The 19,578-nt window shown below is 71.7% G+C and overlaps 4 protein-coding genes across 8 annotated transcripts; 3 read left to right on the forward strand and 1 right to left on the reverse strand.

The window, feature by feature from the left end:
• The first annotated feature begins 1,561 nt into the window (after positions 1–1,561).
• NR1I3 (nuclear receptor subfamily 1 group I member 3) lies at positions 1,562–5,514 on the forward strand. Of its 3 annotated transcripts, XM_054182915.1 has the most exons (9): positions 1,562–1,640; positions 1,804–2,039; positions 3,000–3,130; positions 4,088–4,248; positions 4,360–4,571; positions 4,700–4,845; positions 4,970–5,086; positions 5,164–5,269; positions 5,379–5,514. In XM_054182915.1, the coding sequence occupies exons 2-9, from the start codon at positions 1,861–1,863 to the stop codon at positions 5,506–5,508; spliced, it is 1,182 nt and encodes a 393-aa protein (XP_054038890.1). In that variant the 5' UTR covers positions 1,562–1,640; positions 1,804–1,860; the 3' UTR covers positions 5,509–5,514. The 3 variants fall into 3 exon arrangements, with proteins under 3 accessions (XP_054038890.1, XP_054038887.1, XP_054038891.1); XM_054182912.1 differs by lacking the exon at positions 1,562–1,640 and having other exon boundaries at positions 1,659–2,039; XM_054182916.1 differs by lacking the exon at positions 1,562–1,640 and having other exon boundaries at positions 1,659–2,039; positions 4,537–4,571.
• An 81-nt stretch (positions 5,515–5,595) lies between these two features.
• On the reverse strand, positions 5,596–10,121 carry TOMM40L (translocase of outer mitochondrial membrane 40 like). Of its 2 annotated transcripts, XM_054182930.1 has the most exons (9): positions 9,935–10,107; positions 8,410–8,477; positions 8,229–8,321; positions 7,078–7,179; positions 6,842–6,947; positions 6,587–6,709; positions 6,386–6,462; positions 6,179–6,281; positions 5,596–6,083 (listed from the first exon to the last, which is right to left on the reverse strand). In XM_054182930.1, the coding sequence occupies exons 1-9, from the start codon at positions 10,032–10,034 to the stop codon at positions 5,944–5,946; spliced, it is 912 nt and encodes a 303-aa protein (XP_054038905.1). In that variant the 5' UTR covers positions 10,035–10,107; the 3' UTR covers positions 5,596–5,943. The 2 variants fall into 2 exon arrangements, with proteins under 2 accessions (XP_054038905.1, XP_054038906.1); XM_054182931.1 differs by lacking the exon at positions 8,410–8,477 and having other exon boundaries at positions 9,935–10,121.
• A 1,245-nt stretch (positions 10,122–11,366) lies between these two features.
• Positions 11,367–12,574, forward strand: LOC128901126 (apolipoprotein A-II-like). The gene is made up of 3 exons (XM_054182932.1): positions 11,367–11,636; positions 12,092–12,311; positions 12,408–12,574. The coding sequence occupies exons 1-3, from the start codon at positions 11,468–11,470 to the stop codon at positions 12,523–12,525; spliced, it is 507 nt and encodes a 168-aa protein (XP_054038907.1). The 5' UTR covers positions 11,367–11,467; the 3' UTR covers positions 12,526–12,574.
• A 280-nt stretch (positions 12,575–12,854) lies between these two features.
• Positions 12,855–18,708, forward strand: UFC1 (ubiquitin-fold modifier conjugating enzyme 1). Of its 2 annotated transcripts, XR_008463402.1 has the most exons (8): positions 12,855–13,010; positions 13,775–13,842; positions 13,989–14,052; positions 14,178–14,254; positions 14,557–14,624; positions 16,795–16,880; positions 16,954–17,752; positions 18,649–18,708. XR_008463402.1 is itself a non-coding variant. In XM_054182766.1 (6 exons), the coding sequence occupies exons 1-6, from the start codon at positions 12,888–12,890 to the stop codon at positions 14,626–14,628; spliced, it is 495 nt and encodes a 164-aa protein (XP_054038741.1). In that variant the 5' UTR covers positions 12,855–12,887; the 3' UTR covers positions 14,629–14,690. The 2 variants fall into 2 exon arrangements, 1 of the variants encoding a protein (XP_054038741.1); XM_054182766.1 differs by lacking the exons at positions 16,795–16,880; positions 16,954–17,752; positions 18,649–18,708 and adding an exon at positions 14,343–14,433 and having other exon boundaries at positions 14,557–14,690.
• Positions 18,709–19,578: the final 870 nt, after the last annotated feature.

Here is a 19,578-nt window from a genome sequence, read left to right on the forward strand (position 1 = left end):
AGGGGTAGGGAAGGGCTGAGCCCCGCCCCGGGCCCTGCTCGCCGAGGACGGGGCAGCCCCGGCAGGACGGAGGTCAGGATGGGGCCGTGCCCTCGTGCAAGAAGGGGGTGTCCGCCGCGGGCGGGGTTGGGGTGGGGTGGGGGGTCCCGGGACCCCGCAGCCGCTCAGGGCCCCGACTCCTTCTTCCGCTTCTGGAAACGACGGAATTTCCCCTGGATGGCGAGCGCGGCTTTCTCCGTCTCGGGGGCGCTCAGGTCGATGTCGATCTCTTCCTCCTCCTCCTCCACCTTCTTGGGGTCCACGGCTTTGGCTGGCGGTTGGGGGGGGGGGGGGAAGGGGGGGGGGCTGCCCTGGTTACAGCCTGGCACCCCCAGACTCGCCCCAGCACCCAGAACCCCCCCTCCGCAGGGGACACGCAGGGGGGCACCCCATCACCCTCCCAGGGGACAGGGGAAGGACAGAGCAGGTCCCCAAATCTATCTAGGTGCCCCCCCCCTCCATGGTGGGGACACCGATCCTGGGGGTCCCAGGTGCCGGGGCAGAGCGGGGGTCCCGGGGGGGGGAGGGAGGGGCATGTGACAGAGGTGACACTGGTGATGGGGCACCCCGTGGGGTGCACCCCGCCGCTGCCGGGGGGTCCTCACCTTCCTCCTGCCCGCCGGGGGCCTCTGCTGCGGAGGGGGGCTCATGGGGGCTGCGCTGCGGAGAGAGAGAAAAGGGGGAACCCGGGGGTGACACGGGGCCCCCGGCAGCAAACCCGCGCCGGGGGAGGGGGGAACGGGGGAGACACGGGCTCCGCTTTGCCGGAGACCCCCCCCGGGGTCACCCCCCCGCCTCCAGCCCCCCTCTTCCCCGGGGGTGCAGCATCCTCGCCGCATTCCCAGGGCAATTCCGCTCCCGGCCCGTTGCTATAAAAATAAGGGGGGAAAAGGGGGAAAAAAACCCCCTTGTGCTGCCGGGCACCGGCACCGGCGTCTCACCTCGCTCATGGCCGCTCCGGTGCCGGTGCCGCCGCCGCTCCCGATGTGCGGCGCCCCGCGCTCCGCCACGGCTTTTATAGGGACGCGGATGAGTGACAGCGGCGGGCAGCCAATGGGAGGCGGGGGGGCGGGGCAAGGTGGGGACACGCCCGCCCCGCCCCCCCCCCCCCCCCGGCATGACCCCTTCCCCCCCCAACCTCGACGCCCCGCGGAGCCGGAGCCGGTGGGGGGACCCGGGGCCATCGTCACCCCTCGGGGTCCTGCCGTCCCCCCGGGCACCCCGGAGGTGGGGGGGGAGGGACACCGGGGGGGGTGACACAAGGACACCGGTGGCACCTCCCCGTGGTGGCCGGTGACCTTCCTCTGGGGTCACCGATGGCAGGACGGCCACCGGTGTGGTCCCCATCCCCGCCACCACCCCGTGTCCCCCCGCCTGTCCCCCGTGTCCGCCGTCCCTGTCCCCGTGTCTCACACACTGTGTCCCTGTCCCCGCCTGTGTGTCCCCCCCCGCCCCAGTGCCGCCTGTCCCCGCCCGCCGCAGCCTCCCTCAAGTTCAAGGTTCAAACTCCACGGGACTGCGACGGCGGGGACAAGCGGGGACCGGGTGGCCCCTGGCTACGCGGCGGCGAGCACCGGGCACCGGCGGGCACCGGGTCCCAGGTAGTGGCACCAACAGACACCGGCCGCCTTCGGGGGTGTCACGCGGTGGTGACCGGGGCGGGAGGTCGCAGTGGCGGGTCGGCGCACAAAGGCATTGCGCCAGGGGGACATGGTGGCTTCGAGGGGACATGTAGGGGACACACACCCCGCCGCTGTCCTACAGGCTCTGTCCTCACTGCGGTCACCCCCGGTCCGGGCACTGTCACCGACGTCTCCGGCCATGTCCACGTCGAGCCCCTCGGACGCGGAGAGCAGCCCCCGCCTGCCACGGGGTCCCCGCGTCCCTGGGGGGGAGGACACGGAGCCGGGGGAGGAGAAGGTCTGCGCCGTGTGCGGGGACCGCGCCACCGGGTACCACTTCCACGTCATGACCTGCGAGGGCTGCAAGGGCTTCTTCAGGTGGGGGCTGCCACCGCGGGGGGGACGCAGGGGGGGACAGGGGACGGGATGGGACAGGACAGAGCGGGGGGGACAAGATGGGATGGGGCAGGACAGGATTGGAAAGGACAAGATGGGATGGGATGGAGGAAGGGGACAGGGCAGGAGGGGACAGGACAATTTGGGACATGACAAGATGGGCTGAAATGGGACAGGACAAGATGGGATGAGACAAGTTGGGATTAAACGGGATGGGATGGGACAAGGGGACAGGGCAGGATGGGACAGATGGGATGGGACAGGGCAATTTGGGACGGGACAGGACAATTTGGGACAAGATGGGCTGCAATGGAACCAGATGGGATGGGATGGGATGAAACGGGATGGGATGGGACAAGATGGGATGGGACAAATGGGATGATGGGACAAGACACAACGGAATGGGATGGAACAAGATGGGACAGGACAGGACGGGGTGGGACAAGATGGGCTGCAATGGGACAGGATGGGATGGGACGGGATGAAATGGGATGGGATGGGACAAGGAGACAGGGCAGGATGGGACAGATGGGATGGGACAGGACAAGATGGGCTGAAATGGGATGGGACAGAATGGGATGGGACAAGTTGGGATGAAATGGGACAGGACTGGACAAGGGGACAGGGCGGGATGGGACAGGATGGGATGAAATGGGATGGGATGGGACAAGGGGACAGGGCAGGATGGGACAAAGGAGATGATGGGACAAGACACAATGGAATGGGATGGAACAAGATGGGACGGGACGGGACAGGACGGGGTGGGACAAGCCGGAATGGCCGCTGCCACCCCACGCTTGGACCACCCGGCTTCTCCGGGACACAGCGCTGACGGGGTCCATGAAGCTGGAGGTGTCCCCTGTTCCGGGACATCCTGTCCCCCCCGGTGACAGCGACCGTCCCCTCATGGCCGTGCCTGTGTCCCCCCCCCCACACCTCCAGGCGCTCCATCAACAAGGGCGTCCGCTTCACCTGCCCCTTCTCCCGGAGCTGCCCCGTCACCAAGGCCAAGCGGCGGCAGTGCCAGGCCTGTCGCCTCCAGAAGTGCCTGGACGTGGGCATGCGGAAGGACAGTGAGTGACATGGGGACAGCGGGGGGAGGGGGGGGGGGAACAGGACGACACGGCGGGAGAGGGGAGGGGGTGACGCAGGGGAGACCTGGGGAGGGAGGCCCTGGGTGGGAGGACATGGGGAAAAGGGGACGAGGGGACCTGGGGGGGGACACAGGGGACGGAGAGGACTGGCCTGGGTGGGGTGGCAGGGGAGGACATGGGGGTAGAGGGGACAGGGCAGCCCTGGGGTGAGGGGACAGTAAGGGATGGGGGCACAGGGGTGACAGCAGGGGACAGAGGTGACAGGAGGGGATGGGGGCACACAGGTGACAGCAAGGGACAGAGGGACAGAAGGGACAGCAAGGGACAGGGGGACAGAGGTGACAGGAGCAGATGGGGACACAGAGGTGACAGCAGGGGACAGATGTGACAGGAGGGGATGGGGACACAGAGGTGACAGCAAGGGATGGAGGTACAGGGGTGACAGCAGGGGATAGAGGGACAGAAGGGACAGCAAGGGACAGGGGCACAGAGGTGACAGCAGGGGACAGAGGGACAGAAGGGACAGCAAGGGACAGGGGGACAGAGGTGACAGGAGGGGATGGGGACACAGAGGTGACAGCAGGGGACAGAGGGACAGAAGGGACAGCAAGGGACAGGGGCACAGAGGTGACAGGAGGGGATGGGGACACAGAGGTGACAGCAGGGGACAGAGGTGACAGCAAGGGATGGGGGCACAGAGGTGACAGCAAGGGACAGAGGGACAGAAGAGACAGCAAGGGACAGGGGCACAGAGGTGACAGGAGGGGATGGGGACACAGGGGTGACAGCAAGGGACAGAGGTGACAGAAGGGGATGTGGAGCGAGGGGGCGAGGGGGACCCCGGTGGGGAGAGGGGACGGCGTGGCAGGGGGTGTCTGCGCCGCCGGCGTCCCCGGTGCCCGTGCCGGGGGGGGTGACGGTGGCGGCGGGTGGCAGTGATCATGTCGGCGGAGGCACTGCGGCGACGGCGGGCGCAGCGGCGGGCGCGGGAGCGGCGGGGGGGGCTGACGGCGGAGCAGCGGGACCTCATCGCCATCCTCATCGCCGCCCACCGCCGCACCTTCGACTCCAGCTTCTCCCAGTTCGCCCACTACTGGGTGAGTGGGGACATCCCCCCCCCCCTCCCCTCCCCCCCCCCCCAGCCCCTCTCCGTCCCCGTGAGCGTCCCATCACGGCGCTGATCCCCTCCCCGGCCTCGTCGGCCGTAGCCCGCCGTGCGCCTCTACGTGCCCAGCCCGCGGCCGCAGAGCCCGTCGCAGCCCGGTGACCCCGTCGCGTGGCCGCCGTCCCCACCGCCCCCCGACTGCCTGGCCGAGGACGTGCTGCCCGACGTCTTCTCCATGCTGCCCCACATCGCCGACCTCAGCACCTTCATGATCCAGCAGGTCATCAACTTCGCCAAGGAGATCCCGGCTTTCAGGTCCGCGGGGGTCGGGGCCGGGGGACACGGGGGACGCCTCCAACGCCACCCACCCCCCCCCCCCCCCCCCGTGGCCCTGACACCCCTCCGTGTGTGTGTGTGCGTGCGTGTCCCCCCGGCCCCGGCAGGACCTTACCCATCGACGCCCAGATCTCGCTGCTGAAAGGAGCCGCCCTGGAGATCTGCCAGATCCAGTTCAACACCGTCTTCAACGCCGAGACCAACGCCTGGGAGTGCGGGCAGCACTGCTACACCATCCAGGACGGCGCCCTGGGTGAGGAAGGGGCCGGGGTGGGGGGGAAAAACACGGGACGACGACACACACACACACGACGCGGTGGGTGGTGGCCCCGCCATGCGTCCCTCCCCAGCTCACCCCCCCCGCGCGCTCCCCCCAGCCGGTTTCCAGCAGATCTACCTGGAGCCGCTGCTCAAGTTCCACATCAGCCTGAAGAAGCTGCGGCTCCACGAAGCCGAGTACGTCCTGCTGCAGGCCATGCGGCTCTTCTCGCCAGGTAAGGGAGCGCGGGGACGGCGGCGGGGCGTCCCCCGCCTCCCCTACCCTGACACCCCCCCTGACACCCCCCCCCAGACCACGCCGGCATCGCCCAGCGGGACTTCATCGACCACTTCCAGGAGAAGGTGGCCCTGACCCTCAAGAGCTACATCGACCACCAGCACCCCATGCCCGAGGGCAGGTACGTGCCCCGGGGAGGGTGGTGGCACAACGGTGTGTGTGTGTCCCCCCCCTACACCGGGTCCGAGCCGGGTGCTTTTCCACACACCCCCCCCCCCCCCCCCCCCCAGGTTCCTCTACGCGAAGCTGCTGCTGCTGCTGACGGAGCTGCAGACGCTGAAGGCGGAGAACACCCGGCAGATCCTCCACATCCAGGACCTGTCCTCCATGACCCCCCTGCTCTCCGAAATCATCAGCTAGAGCCCACGCCGCCCCCCCCCCCTCCCCGGTTACCCCCACCCCCCCCAGGGGGGGGTTCTCCCCGGCCGCCACCCGCACTTTACAGGCCAAAGTAAAGCTCCTTTATTTTTCCAGGCTCCGTGGCTGCGTGCGCCCGGAGGGAAGCGCGGTGCCGGGGCGAGGAGGGCGGCGCGGGCGAGCGCCGGCAGGGCAGGGGGGGGGCAGTCAGAACACCCCCCCCCTCCCATCCTCAGCCCAAAGGTGCCAACGGCCACCACGCGCCGTCACACAGTGTCCCCCGGCCGCCAGGGACACCCCCTCCCCGACCTCCACGGGCTCCTTCCCCCCCGGCAGCGCGGTGCGAGAGCGGGGGCCCGGCCGGTGTCCCCCCCCGCGGCGCGGCGGCTCCCTGAGCAGGACGGTGGCACGTGCCAGCGGCCCCCCCGCCGCGGCCCCTCAGCCCACGATGACGCTGAAGCCGCAGTGGAAACGGTTCTTCCAGTGGTTGAGGAAGGCGCCCAGAGCCAGGGTGACGGGCAGCGGGGGCAGCTTCTTCTCCAGCACCCCCCCGACGCTCCAGTTACTGTCCAGGAGCCCTGCCGGGGGGGGGGGACGACGGGGGGGGGGGGGACACAGGGTCACGCCCGGCCAGCTCTGGGTCTGCCGGGTGCCCCCACGGCTCCTCGCTCACCTCTGAAGACCATGTTGGCTTGCGGCAAGTTGAGCTGGTAGCCAAAGGCGAAGGTGGTGTCCTGCAGCCGCGTGTTGGCCTCCAGCTCCACCCCGACCTGCACCTGGCGGGGGGGGGGGGTAGGGGCAACGTGAGGCCCTGAGGGTGGGGGGGGGTAAAAGGGACCCACAGGGGACAGGGACGCGTGAGGGGGACAGGGACGCTCACCTGCTCGTTGGCTCGGTGGTAGTAGCTGGCGTGGGCGCCGCCGTAGCCCACGTTCAGCGTCGCCACCCACTTCTGAGCTGGAAGAGAGATGCAAAACGGAGGGCGAGGGCAACCGGGGCGTCGTGTGTGTCCCCGTCCCCCGCTCAGGGCCTGGGTGGGACCCTTGGGGACGTGCCCGCCACCCCCCTGGCGCCCACCTACCCGTGTATTTGCCCGCCAGCGTGAGGATGGCACCCTCCTCCCCCGGCCGCCGGTGATAAACCATCTCCCCACCCAGCACCAGGCGGGAGGTGACGCTCTGGAGAAAATGGGCCACCAGGATCACTGCGGGGACAGCACGGCCCTCAGCGCTCGGTGTGTCCCCCCCCCCCGCCTCACGCCGGGCCCGGTAGCTGTGGGGCGGAATCGGGGCTGGGGTGGGGGGGGGGGGGACGGGGAGGGACAATCCCCGCTCACCGGACTCGCCGAGGAGGTCGGGGTTGCCCAGGGTGAGGGTGGCGGTGCAGTCGTCCCCCCGGTACTCGCCGTCGAATTGCCACGTGACGAATTTGGCTTGGTGCGTCTGCGAGGGGACGGGCAGCGCGGCGGGTCCTGCCACCGTCCTGGAGTGACGGAGACCGACCTCCCCCCCCCGCCCCCCAACCCCGTACCCAACCCCCCGCACCCCGGGGTGCGCTCCCGCCCGCTCCCACCTGGAAGACGGCTTTGGTGCGGATGCGCTCGGCCAGGAGGTGCAGCACCTGGGCGTTGAGGCTGCCGCTGTTGTCCATGTCCCCAACCAGCGTGGGGAAAGCCTGGGGACAATGCGGGGGGGGGGGTGGGGTGTCAGCGGAGGGGACGGTGACACCCCCTGTGCCTGGTTTGAGCTGCGGGCTGGGACCCCCCTCGCCCGGAGATAACTGTCACCCATCCTGGTGGCACCCCTGTGCCACCCAACCACCCCCATTTCAGAGCCTCACAGCCACCCCGAGGCCACCCCCCAGCCCAGAGCCACCCCAGGGCCACCCACCGTGGGCCACCCAAAGCCACCCACCATCCCAGGGCCGCCCTGAGGGCGCTCACTATCCCAGAGCCACCCCAGGACCACCCTGAGGCCACCCACCACGGGCCACCCCGAGGCCACCCAACATCCCGGGGCCACCCTGAGACCACCTTGAGGCCATCTACTGTCCCAAGGCCACCCCGAGGCCACCCACCACCTCAGGACCACCATGGCCACCTGAGACCACACACCAGCCCAGGGCTACCCCAAGACCACACCGAGGCCACCCACCATCCCAGGGCCACCCCAAAGCCACCCATCACCCCAGGACCACCACGGTCACCCTGAAGCCACCCACCATCCTAAGGCCACCCCAAGGCCACCCACCACCCCAGGGCCACCCTGAGACCACCCTGACACCATCTACTGTCCCAAGGCCACCCTGAGGCCACCCATCACCCCACGGCCACCACGAGGCCACCCCCCATCCCAGAGCCACCCCAGGGCCACCCACTGTGGGCCACCCAAAGCCACCCACCATCCCAGGGCCGCCCTGAGGCCACTCACTATCCCAGAGCCACCCCAGGACCACCCTGAGGCCACCCCCCATCCCGGGGCCACCCTGAGACCACCTTCAGGCCATCTACTGTCCCAAGGCCACCCCAAGACACCCCAAAGCCACCCACAACCCCAGGGCCACCCTGAGACCACCCTGCCACCATCTACTGTCCCAAGGCCACCCTGAGGCCACCCATCACCCCACGGCCACCTCGAGGCCACCCCCCATCCCAGAGCCACCCCGGGACAACCTCAAGGCCACCAACCGTCCCAGGGCCACCGTGGGCCACCCCGGGGTCTCACCTCGGTGGGGCTGAGCTGCCGGTCGCCCACGAAGGTGGCGTTGAAGTGGTAGCTGGAGAGGCTGAGGGTGCTCATGTGCACCGCGTGCGTCACCTGCGGGGACAGCCCCTCAGCAGGGGGGACGAGGGGTGGCAGCGCCCCCACCCCCCGCCCCCAGCGCGTCCCCCTGTGTCCCCCCGACCTGGAAGTGGCTGCTCAGCATCTTGTTGACGATCAGCTTCACTCCCTCCATCTGCTGCGGGAAAACCTCTGGGGGACACGGCGGGGAGATGAGGGGGGCCACCACTGCCACCCCCCAGAGCCACCGCTGCCACCCCCCGGAGCCACCGCTGCCACCGTGTTCCCCCCCAGAGCCACCGCTGCCACCGTGTCCCCCCCCCCAGAGCCACCGCTGCCACCCCCCGGAGCCACCGCTGCCACCGTGTCCCCCCCCCCAGAGCCACCACTGCCACCCCCCAGAGCCACCGCTGCCACCCCCCAGAGCCACCGCTGCCACCGTGTCCCCCCCCCCAGAGCCACCGCTGCCACCGTGTTCCCCCCCAGAGCCACCGCTGCCACCGTGTCCCCCCCCCAGAGCCACCGCTGCCACCCCCCGGAGCCACCGCTGCCACCGTGTCCCCCCCCCAGAGCCACCGCTGCCACCGTGTTCCCCCCCAGAGCCACCGCTGCCACCCCCCAGAGCCACCGCTGCCACCGTGTCCCCCCCCCGGAGCCACCGCTGCCACCCCCCGGAGCCACCGCTGCCACCGTGTCCCCCCCCCAGAGCCACCGCTGCCACCCCCCGGAGCCACCGCTGCCACCGTGTCCCCCCCCCAGAGCCACCGCTGCCACCCCCAGGAGCCACGGCTGCCACCGTGTCCCCCCCCAGAGCCACCGCTGCCACCCCCAGGAGCCACGGCTGCCACCGTGTCCCCCCCCAGAGCCACCACTGCCACCCCCCGGAGCCACCGCTGCCACCCCGCCCTGGGCCAGTCCCCCGGTGCCACCCCACCTCTCCCAGGGCCACCCCCAGGCCACTCCCCCCCCGTCACCCCTGTGCCCCCCAGCACCAGCCTGTCCCCCGGCACCGCCGGGACCCCCCACTGCTGCCGGGGCAAGCGAGGGACCGGCCCCGGTGTGTGTCCCCGGTCCTGGTAACCCCCAGCCCGGTGTCCCCCCCCCGACCCTGGTGACCCCCCCGCGTCGGCCCGCTGTCACCTCCGACACCAATGTTCCCGCAAACTGGTGTCCCCACCAGCCCGGTGCCACCCCCGCCGGTCCCGGTGCCCCCTCCCGGCCCCGGTACCCCCAGCCCCGGTGACCCCCCCCCCCGGCCCGGTGTCCCCCCCAGCCCCAATGTCCCTGCAAACCGGTGTCCCCATCACGCCAGTGCCACCCCCGGTCCCGGAGTCCCCTCCCGACCCCGGTATCCCCACCAGCCGCGGTGCCACCCCCGACACCGGTGTCCCCAGCCCCGGTACCACCCCCGACCCCGGTGGTAACCCCCCCGCCCGATGTCCCCCCGTCCCCAATGTCCCCGCCAGCCCGGTGCCACCCCCGACCCCGGTGCTCCCTCTCGACCCCGGTGTCCCCTCAGCCCCGGTGTCCCCCCGGCCCCAGTGTCCCCAGCCCCGGTGTCCCCTCGGCCCCGGTGTCCCGCCTACTCCGTGTCCCCAGCCCCGGTGCCCCCCTCGGTCCCGTGACCCCCGGTGCCCCCCCGTCCCCACCTTTGCACTGCCGGTGCAACTCATCGAAGCTGCCGGGACTACCGAGCGGCTCCCCCCGACGCGGGGCGCGGGGAGCGGCGGGACCCAGCACGTTGCCCATGTCCCGGCCCGGCCTTACGGCCGCCCGCCCCCCCCGTCCCCGCCGGGCGCCGCCATCGCGGCCGCGGGCGCCGCCGCCGCCGCCGCCGGAAGCGGCTTCTCGAGGCCGCGCCCGCGCGAGGCCGCCGCCGCCGCCATGACGGGCACGGGCAGCGCTGGCCGCCCATTGGCTGAGCCCGCGGGGGGGCGGGCCAGCGCCGGAACGTGCTCCTCTGGAAACCCAGACCCGCGCTGCGACGTTCCGGGGCTCTCGCGTTCCGGCCCCGGGCCCCCGCGTCCTGAGGGTCCCCCCCCTGTGTCCCGTGTCCCCTCCGCGTCCCGTGTGTCCCCATGTCCTCCCTGTTCCCGTCACACCCTGTCCCTCCATCTCCCATCATCCACCCCCTCCATGTCCCGTTCCTCCCATGCCCCCTCTGTCCCCCTCCCCATGTTCCTGGATCCCCTGGCTGTGTCCCAATTCCCTCCTACGTCCCCCACCATGTCCCCTCTCTGTGTCCCCCCATGTCCCTTCCCTGTGTCCCCACCACATCCCGTCTCCCCGCCATCTCCCCCTCCCTCTGTCCCCTCCTTGTCCTGCATCTCCACTCCCATGTCCCCCCTCCTTGCCCCATGTCCCTGTCCCTGCCCCATGTCCCTCCCTGTCCCTGTCCCTGTCCCTGTCCCTGTCCCCTGCTGCCGTCACCAGCAGCTTTCCTGGAAAAGGCTTAGAGGGGAAGGGGCCCCGGTGGCCCCACAGGTGACCCGGGGGACAACGAGTTTTTGTCCCCGGTGCCACCCAGGTGCCCTTTGGCCGCGTGTCCCCAGACAGTGCCGGCACTGGCCCCCAGCCCGGCCCCACGGCGGGGTGTCCCCAGGGTCCGTGTCCATCCCCCCCCCCCGCCTGCCCCATGGGTGCCCCCTCCGGGACCCCCGCGCTGAGTCACGGCGTCACGTTGGCGGCCGAGGGTCAGCGATAAGGCGGGCGACGACCTTCGCCCCACGGCAGCCGGCGGTGACCGGGGTGGGCCGGGGTGTGCAGCCCCCCGGGGCGGCCCTGCCGAGCCGGGACCCCAGGGTGCAGCGGCCACCGGAACCCCGGGACGGGGCAGAGGGGCTGCGGTGGGGGCGGGGGGACCCTGGGGGTCCCGTGGGGTCACAGCCCCAACACGCCGTGGGGCCACACGCCTCACAGGGACACTGCGTGCCACGGGGCCACCACTGGCCGTAGGGCTCCAACGTGCCACAGGGCAACTGTGTACCTCCAGAGCACGAACGTGCCATGGGGTTACCACGTGCCACAGCGTCACTGCGTGCCATGGGGCAACCCCCACTGTGGCAGCCCTGGCCCCCAGGACCCCCCCACAGCCCAAACCCCTTTGTCACCCACTGCCCAGGGCCACGGGGCGTTGGGGACGCAAGGACAGGACCCGGGGTGTGGGGCCAGCCCCGGTGAGGATGAGGAGGGGCCGTCCCCCGCAGCGACCCTTACCCCCGCCATGTTTACCCAGGCGGTGGCGGGGGCCGGCACGGCCCCCCCCAGACCAGGGGCGGGAGCTGGCCCCGGGGGATATAAGCAGCCCCCGAGGGGGCACCCGCAGCCCCACACCCCCAGAGTCCTGCTCAGGTGAGCGGCAGACAGCACCCAGCGCCTGGGCAGGAGGGGGGTGTGGGGCAGGGATGGGGCAGGAGGAGGGTGTGGGGCAGGGATGGGGCAGGAGGGGGCTGCAGGGCAGCAGGGAGCCATGGGGCAGGAGGGGGCCATGGGGCAGGAGGGGGCCATGGGGCAGGGATGGAGCAGGATGGGGCTGTGGGGCGGGGGGTGCTATGGGGTGGGATGGGGCAGGAGGGGGCTGCGGAACAAGACAGGGCTGCAGGGCAGAGATGGGGCCGTGGGGCAGGAGGGGGCCGTGGGGCAGGAAGGGGACTGAGGTTCACGGGTGGGACGGGGCAGGGCTGGGGCAGGAGGGGGAGAGTGGGGCAGCCGCGGGGCAGGGCTGGGGCGGGGGAAGGGGCTGTGGGGCAGGAGGGGCCAGCAGAGCCATGGGTCGGGCTGTCGGCCGCTGACCCCGTCCCCCGCAGCCCCCAGCCCCGCCGAGATGAAGGTGCTGGCGGCCGCCCTGGTGCTGCTCTGCGCCGGCTGCCTGCAGGCCGCCATGGTGAGGCGGCAGGCCCCGGACGAGGAGCCCGCCCCGCCGCCCGTCGACGACTTCTTCACCCGCCATTTCCAGTCCTTCTCCGACTTCGTCACCAAGGACCTGCCCCAGAGGCTGCAGGCCCAGGAGCTGCGCAGCCAGGCCGAGTACGGGGCGGGGGGGGGACGGACACAAGGGATGGGGGGGGGGACGACGACAACGGACGCCTCTCGGCCTCCCCTTACCATCCTCCTCTCCCCCAGGGCCTACCTGGACCGGGCTAACAAGCAGCTGACGCCGCTGGCCCAGGAGCTGCGCACCAACGTCGTCGGCTTCTTCTCCTCCCTGCTAGACCTGGGCAAGGCCGAGGGGCAGCCCTGAGCCCTGCCGTGGCGGGCCTCCCCCCATGACAATAAAGCCCTGGAGCTGCTACTGTGTCCCTGGTGCTGTGTGGGGTCGAGGGGGGGGGGACGGGGACGGGACACGGGGGACACCCCCCGGGGAGGGATGAGCGCGGCTGAGACCCGACAAAACTCATCTCTGCCAGCACCAAAGATGGAGGCGCCGCGGCGGCGTCGCGCCCTGCCCGTGACCGTAGTAAAGATGGCGGCGCCACCCACACCACCACACACCCCCCCCCCCCCGTCGCCGTCGCGTCACGCCCCTAAGCAAAATGGCGGCGCCTCCGTCGGCGTCACTTCCGCCCCCGGCCAAGATGGCCGGCTTCCGGCGGCGGCGGGGCCATGGCGGATGAGGCGGCGCGGCGGGCGGTGGCGGAGCTGCCGCTGCTGCGGACGGCGGCGGGGCCGCGGGACCGGGAGGGCTGGGCGCCGCGGCTGAAGGAGGAGTACCGCGCCCTCATACAGGTGCGCCCGTACCGGGACCCGCCGGCACCTCCGGATCGCTCCCCGGGCCCTCGCCGCTTCCCCTCCCTGTTCCTCCCACACTTCTCCCTCCGCCGTTTCAACCCCCGGTTGCCCTTCCCGGTTCGTCCCCCGGTTCCCTTCCAGGTCCCTTTCCCGGTTCCCATCCTGGTCCATCCCCCGGTTCCGCGGTTCGTCCCCCGGTCTCTTCCCGCCGCCTCGGTTCACCCCCCAGTCCGTCCCCCCGCCCCGGTCCGGTCCCCGCTCACCCCCGGTCCCCTTCCCGGTCCGTCCCCCGGTTCCCCATCCTGTTCCCTCTCCGGTCCCCTTCGCGGTTCGTCCCCCGGTCTCTCCCTGCCGTCTCGGTTCACCCCCAGTCCGTCCCCCCCTGCTCCTCGCTCGCCCCCGGTTCTCCTTCTGTCCCGTCCCCCGGTTCCCGGTCCCCTTCCCGCTCCGTCCCCCGGTTCCCCGTCCCGTCCCCCCTCTGGTCCCCTTCGTGGTTCGTCCCCCGGTCTCTCTCCCCAGCCTCGGTTCACCCCCCGGTCCCCGCTGTCCCTCCGTTCCCCTCCCGTCCCGTTCCCGGTCCATCCCCCGGTCCCCTTCCCGATCCGTCTCCCGGTTCCCTTCCTGCATCCCGGTCCCCTTCCAGGTTCCCCTGCTGTCCCGTCCCCTCTCTGGTCCCGGTCCCCTTCGCGGTTCACCCCCCCCAGTCTGTGTGTCCCCCCCCCGGTCCCCGCTCACCCCCGTCCCCCCCCCCCCCCCGGCAGTACGTGGAGAACAACAAACGCGCCGATAACGACTGGTTCCGCCTGGAGTCCAACGCCGAGGGCACCCGGTGGGTGAGCGGGGACGACGTGGCGGGGGGGGACAACGGACACGGGACCGGGCCACCCCCCACCCCGGAGACGCTCCGGTGTCCGGTGGGGGGGGTCCCGGGACTGAGGGCCGGCGGGGGCCGGGCCCTCCCGCCATGTGCCGCAGGTGGTTCGGGAAATGCTGGTACGTCCACGAGCTGCTCAAGTACGAGTTCGCCATCGAGTTTGAGGTGAGGGGGGGGTGGGGGGCGCTGGGCGGGGGGGGGGCAGCTGGGGGGGGTGTGTGGGGCTGCTGACCCCCATGTCTGTGTCTGTCCTGTCCATGTGTCGTCCGTGTCCCCCCCCCGCCCCCCAGATCCCGGTGACCTACCCCGCCACCGCCCCCGAGATCGCCATCCCCGAGCTGGATGGGAAGACGGCCAAGATGTACAGGTGGGGGGGGGGAATTTGGGGGGGGGGGGGTGTCCCTGGGGGGGTCGGGGGGGGGTCTGACGGCTTCCCCCCCCCCTTCTCCCTGCAGGGGGGGTAAAATCTGCCTGAGCGACCACTTCAAGCCCCTCTGGGCCAGGAACGTCCCCAAATTCGGCTTGGCCCATCTGATGGCGCTGGGGGTGAGTCGGGGGGGGGGGGGCGTCTCCATGGCGGGGGGGGGGGGGGGGGGGGTGTGTGTGTCCGTGTGTCCCCACGGGGGTGGGGGAGTGTCCCCGTGGGTCGCTCACCCCTTGTTTCCGCAGCTGGGCCCCTGGCTGGCCGTGGAGATCCCGGACCTCGTGGCCAAAGGCATCATCCAGCACAAGGAGAAGTGAGCGATGGCGGCCGAGGGGGGGGGGGCAATGGAGGGGTGCTGCCCCCCTCCATGGGAGGTGTCACACCCCCCCCCCCCCCCCAGCTGCTCCCCCCCCCCCCCATCCTGCTTTGCTGCTGTCCCCCCAATAAACTCTTCATTCCCCGCCTGCTGCTCTGGGGGTTCCTCGGGGGGGGGGTCTTGCCCCCCCCCACCCCAGCCCTCGGGGCTCCGACCTTGCCGTGACGCTTCCACAGAGGACGCTGTCGCTTTAAGAGGACGTGGCGCGGCGGCCCCTTTAAGAGCGGGGGGGTGGGGGGGGGGAGGACGCCGCTCGGTTTCCATGGTGACGCGGTGCGTCACGCGTAAGGTGGGGGGGGGCGCGGCGCGGCGGCGGCGCGTGCGCGGCGTGAGGCGCGAGGCCGGGCGGGGGCGGGGCCTGGGGCGGGGAGGAGCAAAGATGGCGGCGGGCGGTGCGGGAGTTGTTGCCATGGCGGCCCGCGGGAGGTGCGGCGGGAGGGGGGGGCCCGGCGGGGGCAGGGGGCACCGGCGACACCGGAGGAGGGGAGTGGGGGGGGGACACGGGGAGGGGGAAGGGAGGGTCGAGGCGGGGAGGGGTTTTGCGGGGCCCGGGGGGAGGAGCAGGCAGCGAGGCCTGGTGGGGGGGACAGCGGAAAGGTGTCCCCCCCCACCCCGCCCCGGTACCGGGCAGGGGCTGGGACACGGAGGGGGGTACCACGGCCCCGGGAGGGGCGGGGAATGGGTGCTGTGAGGTGGGGGAGAGCAGAGCAGGGGACAGTGGCCCCGTGGGATGGGGCGGGCGGGGACGGGGACAGGCAGGAGTTGGGGGTGGGGGGGGGACACAAGGCGGAGGATGGGGACGGGCAGGGGATGGCGGGGACGGGGCTGGGAGGGGCAGGTAGGAGATGGAAGGGGACAGAGATGGGGGGGACAGGTAGGAGTTGGGGACACGGACGGGGGGACAGGTAGGAGATGGGGGGGATGGAGATTGGGGGGACAGGTAGGAAAGCGGGGGGGACAGGGCTGAGGGGGTACAGGTAGGAGATGGGGGGGGACAAGACTGGAGGGGGACAGGTAAGAGATGAGAGGGGATGGAGAGCCGGGGGGGGACAGGTAGGAGCTGGAAGGGGACGGAGAGGGAGGGGACAGGAGATTGGGGGGACAGGTAGGCGATGGCAGGGACAGGGCTGGGGGGGACGCGTAGGAGATGGGAGGGGATGGAGATTGGGGGGGACAGGTCTGGTGGGGGGGACAGGAGATTGAGGGGATGGGTACAAGATGGGGACAGGGCTGGGGGGGGACGGGCAGGAGATGGAAGGGGATGGAAATGGGGACAGGGCTGGGGGGGGACAGGTAGGAGATGGAAGAGGATGGAGATGGGGGGGACAGGTAGGAGATTGGGGGGGACGGGGCTGGGAGGGGACAGGTAGGAGATGGGGGGTACAGGGTTGGGAGGGGACAGGTGAGGGGGGACAGGCTTGGGAGGGGACAGGTGGGGGGGGACAGGGTCGGGAGGGGACAGGTCTGGGGGGGGACAGGTAGGAGATGGGGGGGAGAGGGCGGGGGACAGGCAAGGCAGGGGGAGATGGGGACAGGTAGGGGACGGGGACAGGTAGGATATGGAGGGGGACGTGGCGGGCAGGGGGAGGCAGAGGACAGGGACAGGCCGGGCAGGGGACAGTGGCCGGGTGGGCCATGGGGCTGGGGGGCTGTTGCCATCGGCACGGCCGACCCCGCGGGGCCCTTCCCCTCCTGCTGGCAGCTCGCGGCTCTGGCCGTGCCACGGCCCCCGCGGCTGCACCGTGGCCATCGTCCCCCCGGAGCCGCTCTCTGGGGACAGCCATCGCCACCCAGCACCGGCGGCCTCGCCATGGGGCCTGCACCCCCCCTGCTGCCGGGTGCCCCCACGGCGCAGGAGCCGGGAGATGGCTGCCCCCCCAGCCGGCTGTACCGTTGCTCCGGGCAGTGTTTTGGTAGAACCCGGAGCGGGTGGGTGGGAAGCACCTGCTCCCGGTGGTGCCGAGCACCCCCGCGAGTCACCCGCCGGCTCAGGGAGCGCGGCACGGCACTTGCCTCCCGTCGGTGAGGGGGGCCGTGGGGTCTCGCCGGGGCTGTGCTGTCCCCCGGTTCCGTCCGGTGACCTGGAGCATCTCTCCTTGTGCTGCAGGGCCCCCGCCGATGGGACTCTCTGTCCGGCCGCTTGCCGCGGGGGGCTGTGATCGGTGCTGGCGGGAGGAGGCGCGGCGAAGAGAGGTGGGTGCGTGCCCCGGTGCCCCCACGCACCGTCCCGGTGCCACCGGCATCAACCTCCTCCCTCTTCCTGCAGGGCTTCCCTCTCGGCCGTCCCCACCATGCCCCAAGCCTCGGAGCACCGCGTCAGCCGGGCCAGGGACCACGCCGTCGTCACCTCCCAACCCAAGGCTGCTGCCAAGCTGCCCAGTGGCCACCGGGCCCTCAGCCAGGAGCGCCATGCCACCGCCCTGGCCTCCGCCGCCGCCAACGGGCTCTCCCCGGCACCCAAACTTCGCCTCCTCCCGCCCCGGCCCAGCACAATGGAGGACCGCGGCAAGAAGCTGGAGCTGGAGCGGGGTCGGGCCTCCAAACGGGGGGAAGCTCTCCGTGTCTCGGCATGTCGGCGGGGGCCCGTGAAGGCAGACCACGCGGTGCGGGTGCCCGGTTCTCCGCAGGCGGGTGCGGTGCCGGGCAGCGCCTCCTTCTCCCTGCCCGCCGGGGCCTCGCTGGCGGAACGTCGGCGGAGCAACCTGGCCCGTTCCAAATCCATCAGCATCGGGGACCTGAGCCAGGGCGGTGGCGGCGGCAGCGGCGGCCGCGCCGAGGACGTGGCGACGGTGCTGAGCCGGCTGGTGCTGAGGGACTGCGGCCACCAGCTGAGCGCCGGCTCGCTGGCTCTCAGGAGGAGCTCCTCTCTCCGGAGGGTCAACGTCTCCCCGGGGCTGGACGGGAAGCCGTCCGCCCCGCTGCTCTCCGTCCGCTCTGAGGGCTGCCCCCGGACTCGTACTGCCCCCGACCCCACGTATGCCCACAGCCCCGACGTCCCGGCGCCCGGCAGCCCGCCCCTGGGCAGAGCCCCGGCACCCGGCAGGACCGAGGAGAAGGCGGCAGCTGTAAGAGCTCCAGGATTTGTCCCTGGCGCGGGGCAGCGGCTTCGGGTGACGCCGCCAGGGTGGGATGGGGATGGTGGTCTCACCTCTCCCCGCTCCGTTCCTCCTCGGGGACTCCCGCTGCGAAAGGCTGGCGTCCCCTCGGTGCTGGGGGGGGGGCCGTGCCCGTTTCCGCATCCGCCTTCTCCCCGCGGAGCAGCCAGGCCCTGTCCTCCACTCGCCCTGGGCCACGTGTGGGGATTAGGTGCCCTGAAATCCCGGGGCCGTCCCTGCGCCGGTGGGGGACGGGGACACGGCTTGGACCCCCGCGGTGCGTCGCCTCACCGGTGGCAAAGGACTGTCCCCCGTTCCCCCCGAGCCGCCCCGCTCCCCGCGGCGCTCTCCCGCACCCCACCGCTGCGGCACGGGGCAGGCGGCTGTGCTTGCCTCCGCTCCCCGTTCTCCGGCCGCCCGCTGTCCCCCCGAGGTGGCTCTCCTGCTAATTAATCCCCCCGAGATGAGCCTCCAGCAAGGCCCAGAATAGCCAGGGGAAATCGGATCAGCTAATGAGCAGTGGCTTAGAGAGGCGAAGGGAACCCGGCAACACCGGTGCGGCAGCGCCATCCCGCCGGCCGGGCGGTGCCGGAGCCGTGCCGGAGCCATGCCGGGGCTGCAGGGAGCCACCTTGGTGGAGCTCCCCCGCAAGCTGCACCGCACCCTGCTCACCAAACGGGAGCTGCAGGGCCGCGGCACCGACATCTCCGAGTCGGTGGTCCACACGGCCGTCATGGGGCTGCTGCTCGTCAGCGGCGAGGTGAAGCCTCCGCGGCCGTTGGTCCGTCTGTGGGGAGCCGAGGGGCGGCCGGAGGGGTTTGCTGCTTGGGGACGGGTCTCACTCCTCTCCCTTTGCGTCCCCGCAGACCCATCACACCCTGCTGCTGGGCTCGGGCCACGTCGGCCTCAGGAACCTGGGCAACACGGTAGGTGCCTGCGTCCCCGCGTCCCCCGAGCCCTCCCGTCCCTCCGTCCTGGGTGTGGAAGGGACCCGGGGTCCCCCTGGCTCGTAGCGGCCGTGACGAAGCAGTTCCCTCCCGCTGTGACCGGCGCGTCCCCAGGGATCCCCCAGCCCCTCGGGGGTCCCCGTGGCACAGACAGGGGTGTGAGGGGACGGTGGGGGACAAGCCGAGGCCCGGTGGCCCCCCCCCAGCCTCCGCAGGGCATCACGGCGTCCCCGCCGTTCTCCTGGCAGTGCTTCATGAACGCCGTGCTGCAGTGCCTGAGCAGCACCAAACCGCTGCGGGACTATTGCCTGCGCCGGGACTTCCAGCAGGAGCAGCCCCCCGGCCCTCGCGCCCCCCAGGAACTCACTGAAGGTGGGACAGGAGGCCCCCCCACCGATAATCTCCCCCCCCCCTCCGCCCCAGCTCTTACATAAACCCGCTGACACCCGGCTTGTCCCTCGTCCCCGCAGCCTTCGCCGACGTCATCGCCGCCCTCTGGCACCCCGACTCCTCCGAGGCCGTCAACCCCGGGCGCTTCAAGGCCATCTTTCAGAAATACGTCCCCTCCTTCACCGGATACAGGTGAGGCTTTCCTCCCCCAACCCCCCACCCCCGCCACCGCCCCCCCTCCCCGGCTCCCGGAGGGTGCGAGGGCTCCGTCCCGCCGCAGTCAGCAGGACGCCCAGGAGTTCCTCAAGTTCTTCATGGACCGGCTGCACGTGGAGATCAACCGCAAGGGCCGCAGGACCCCCAGCATCCTCTCGGACGCCCGGCGCACCCCCGTGCTGGAGGACCCCGAGACGCTGAGGTGAGGGGAGGGGGGGAAAAGGGGTCCCCGGGGCGGGGGGG

Source organism: Rissa tridactyla, chromosome 23, assembly GCF_028500815.1.
Source record: "Rissa tridactyla isolate bRisTri1 chromosome 23, bRisTri1.patW.cur.20221130, whole genome shotgun sequence".
NCBI classification, from domain to species: domain Eukaryota; kingdom Metazoa; phylum Chordata; class Aves; order Charadriiformes; family Laridae; genus Rissa; species Rissa tridactyla.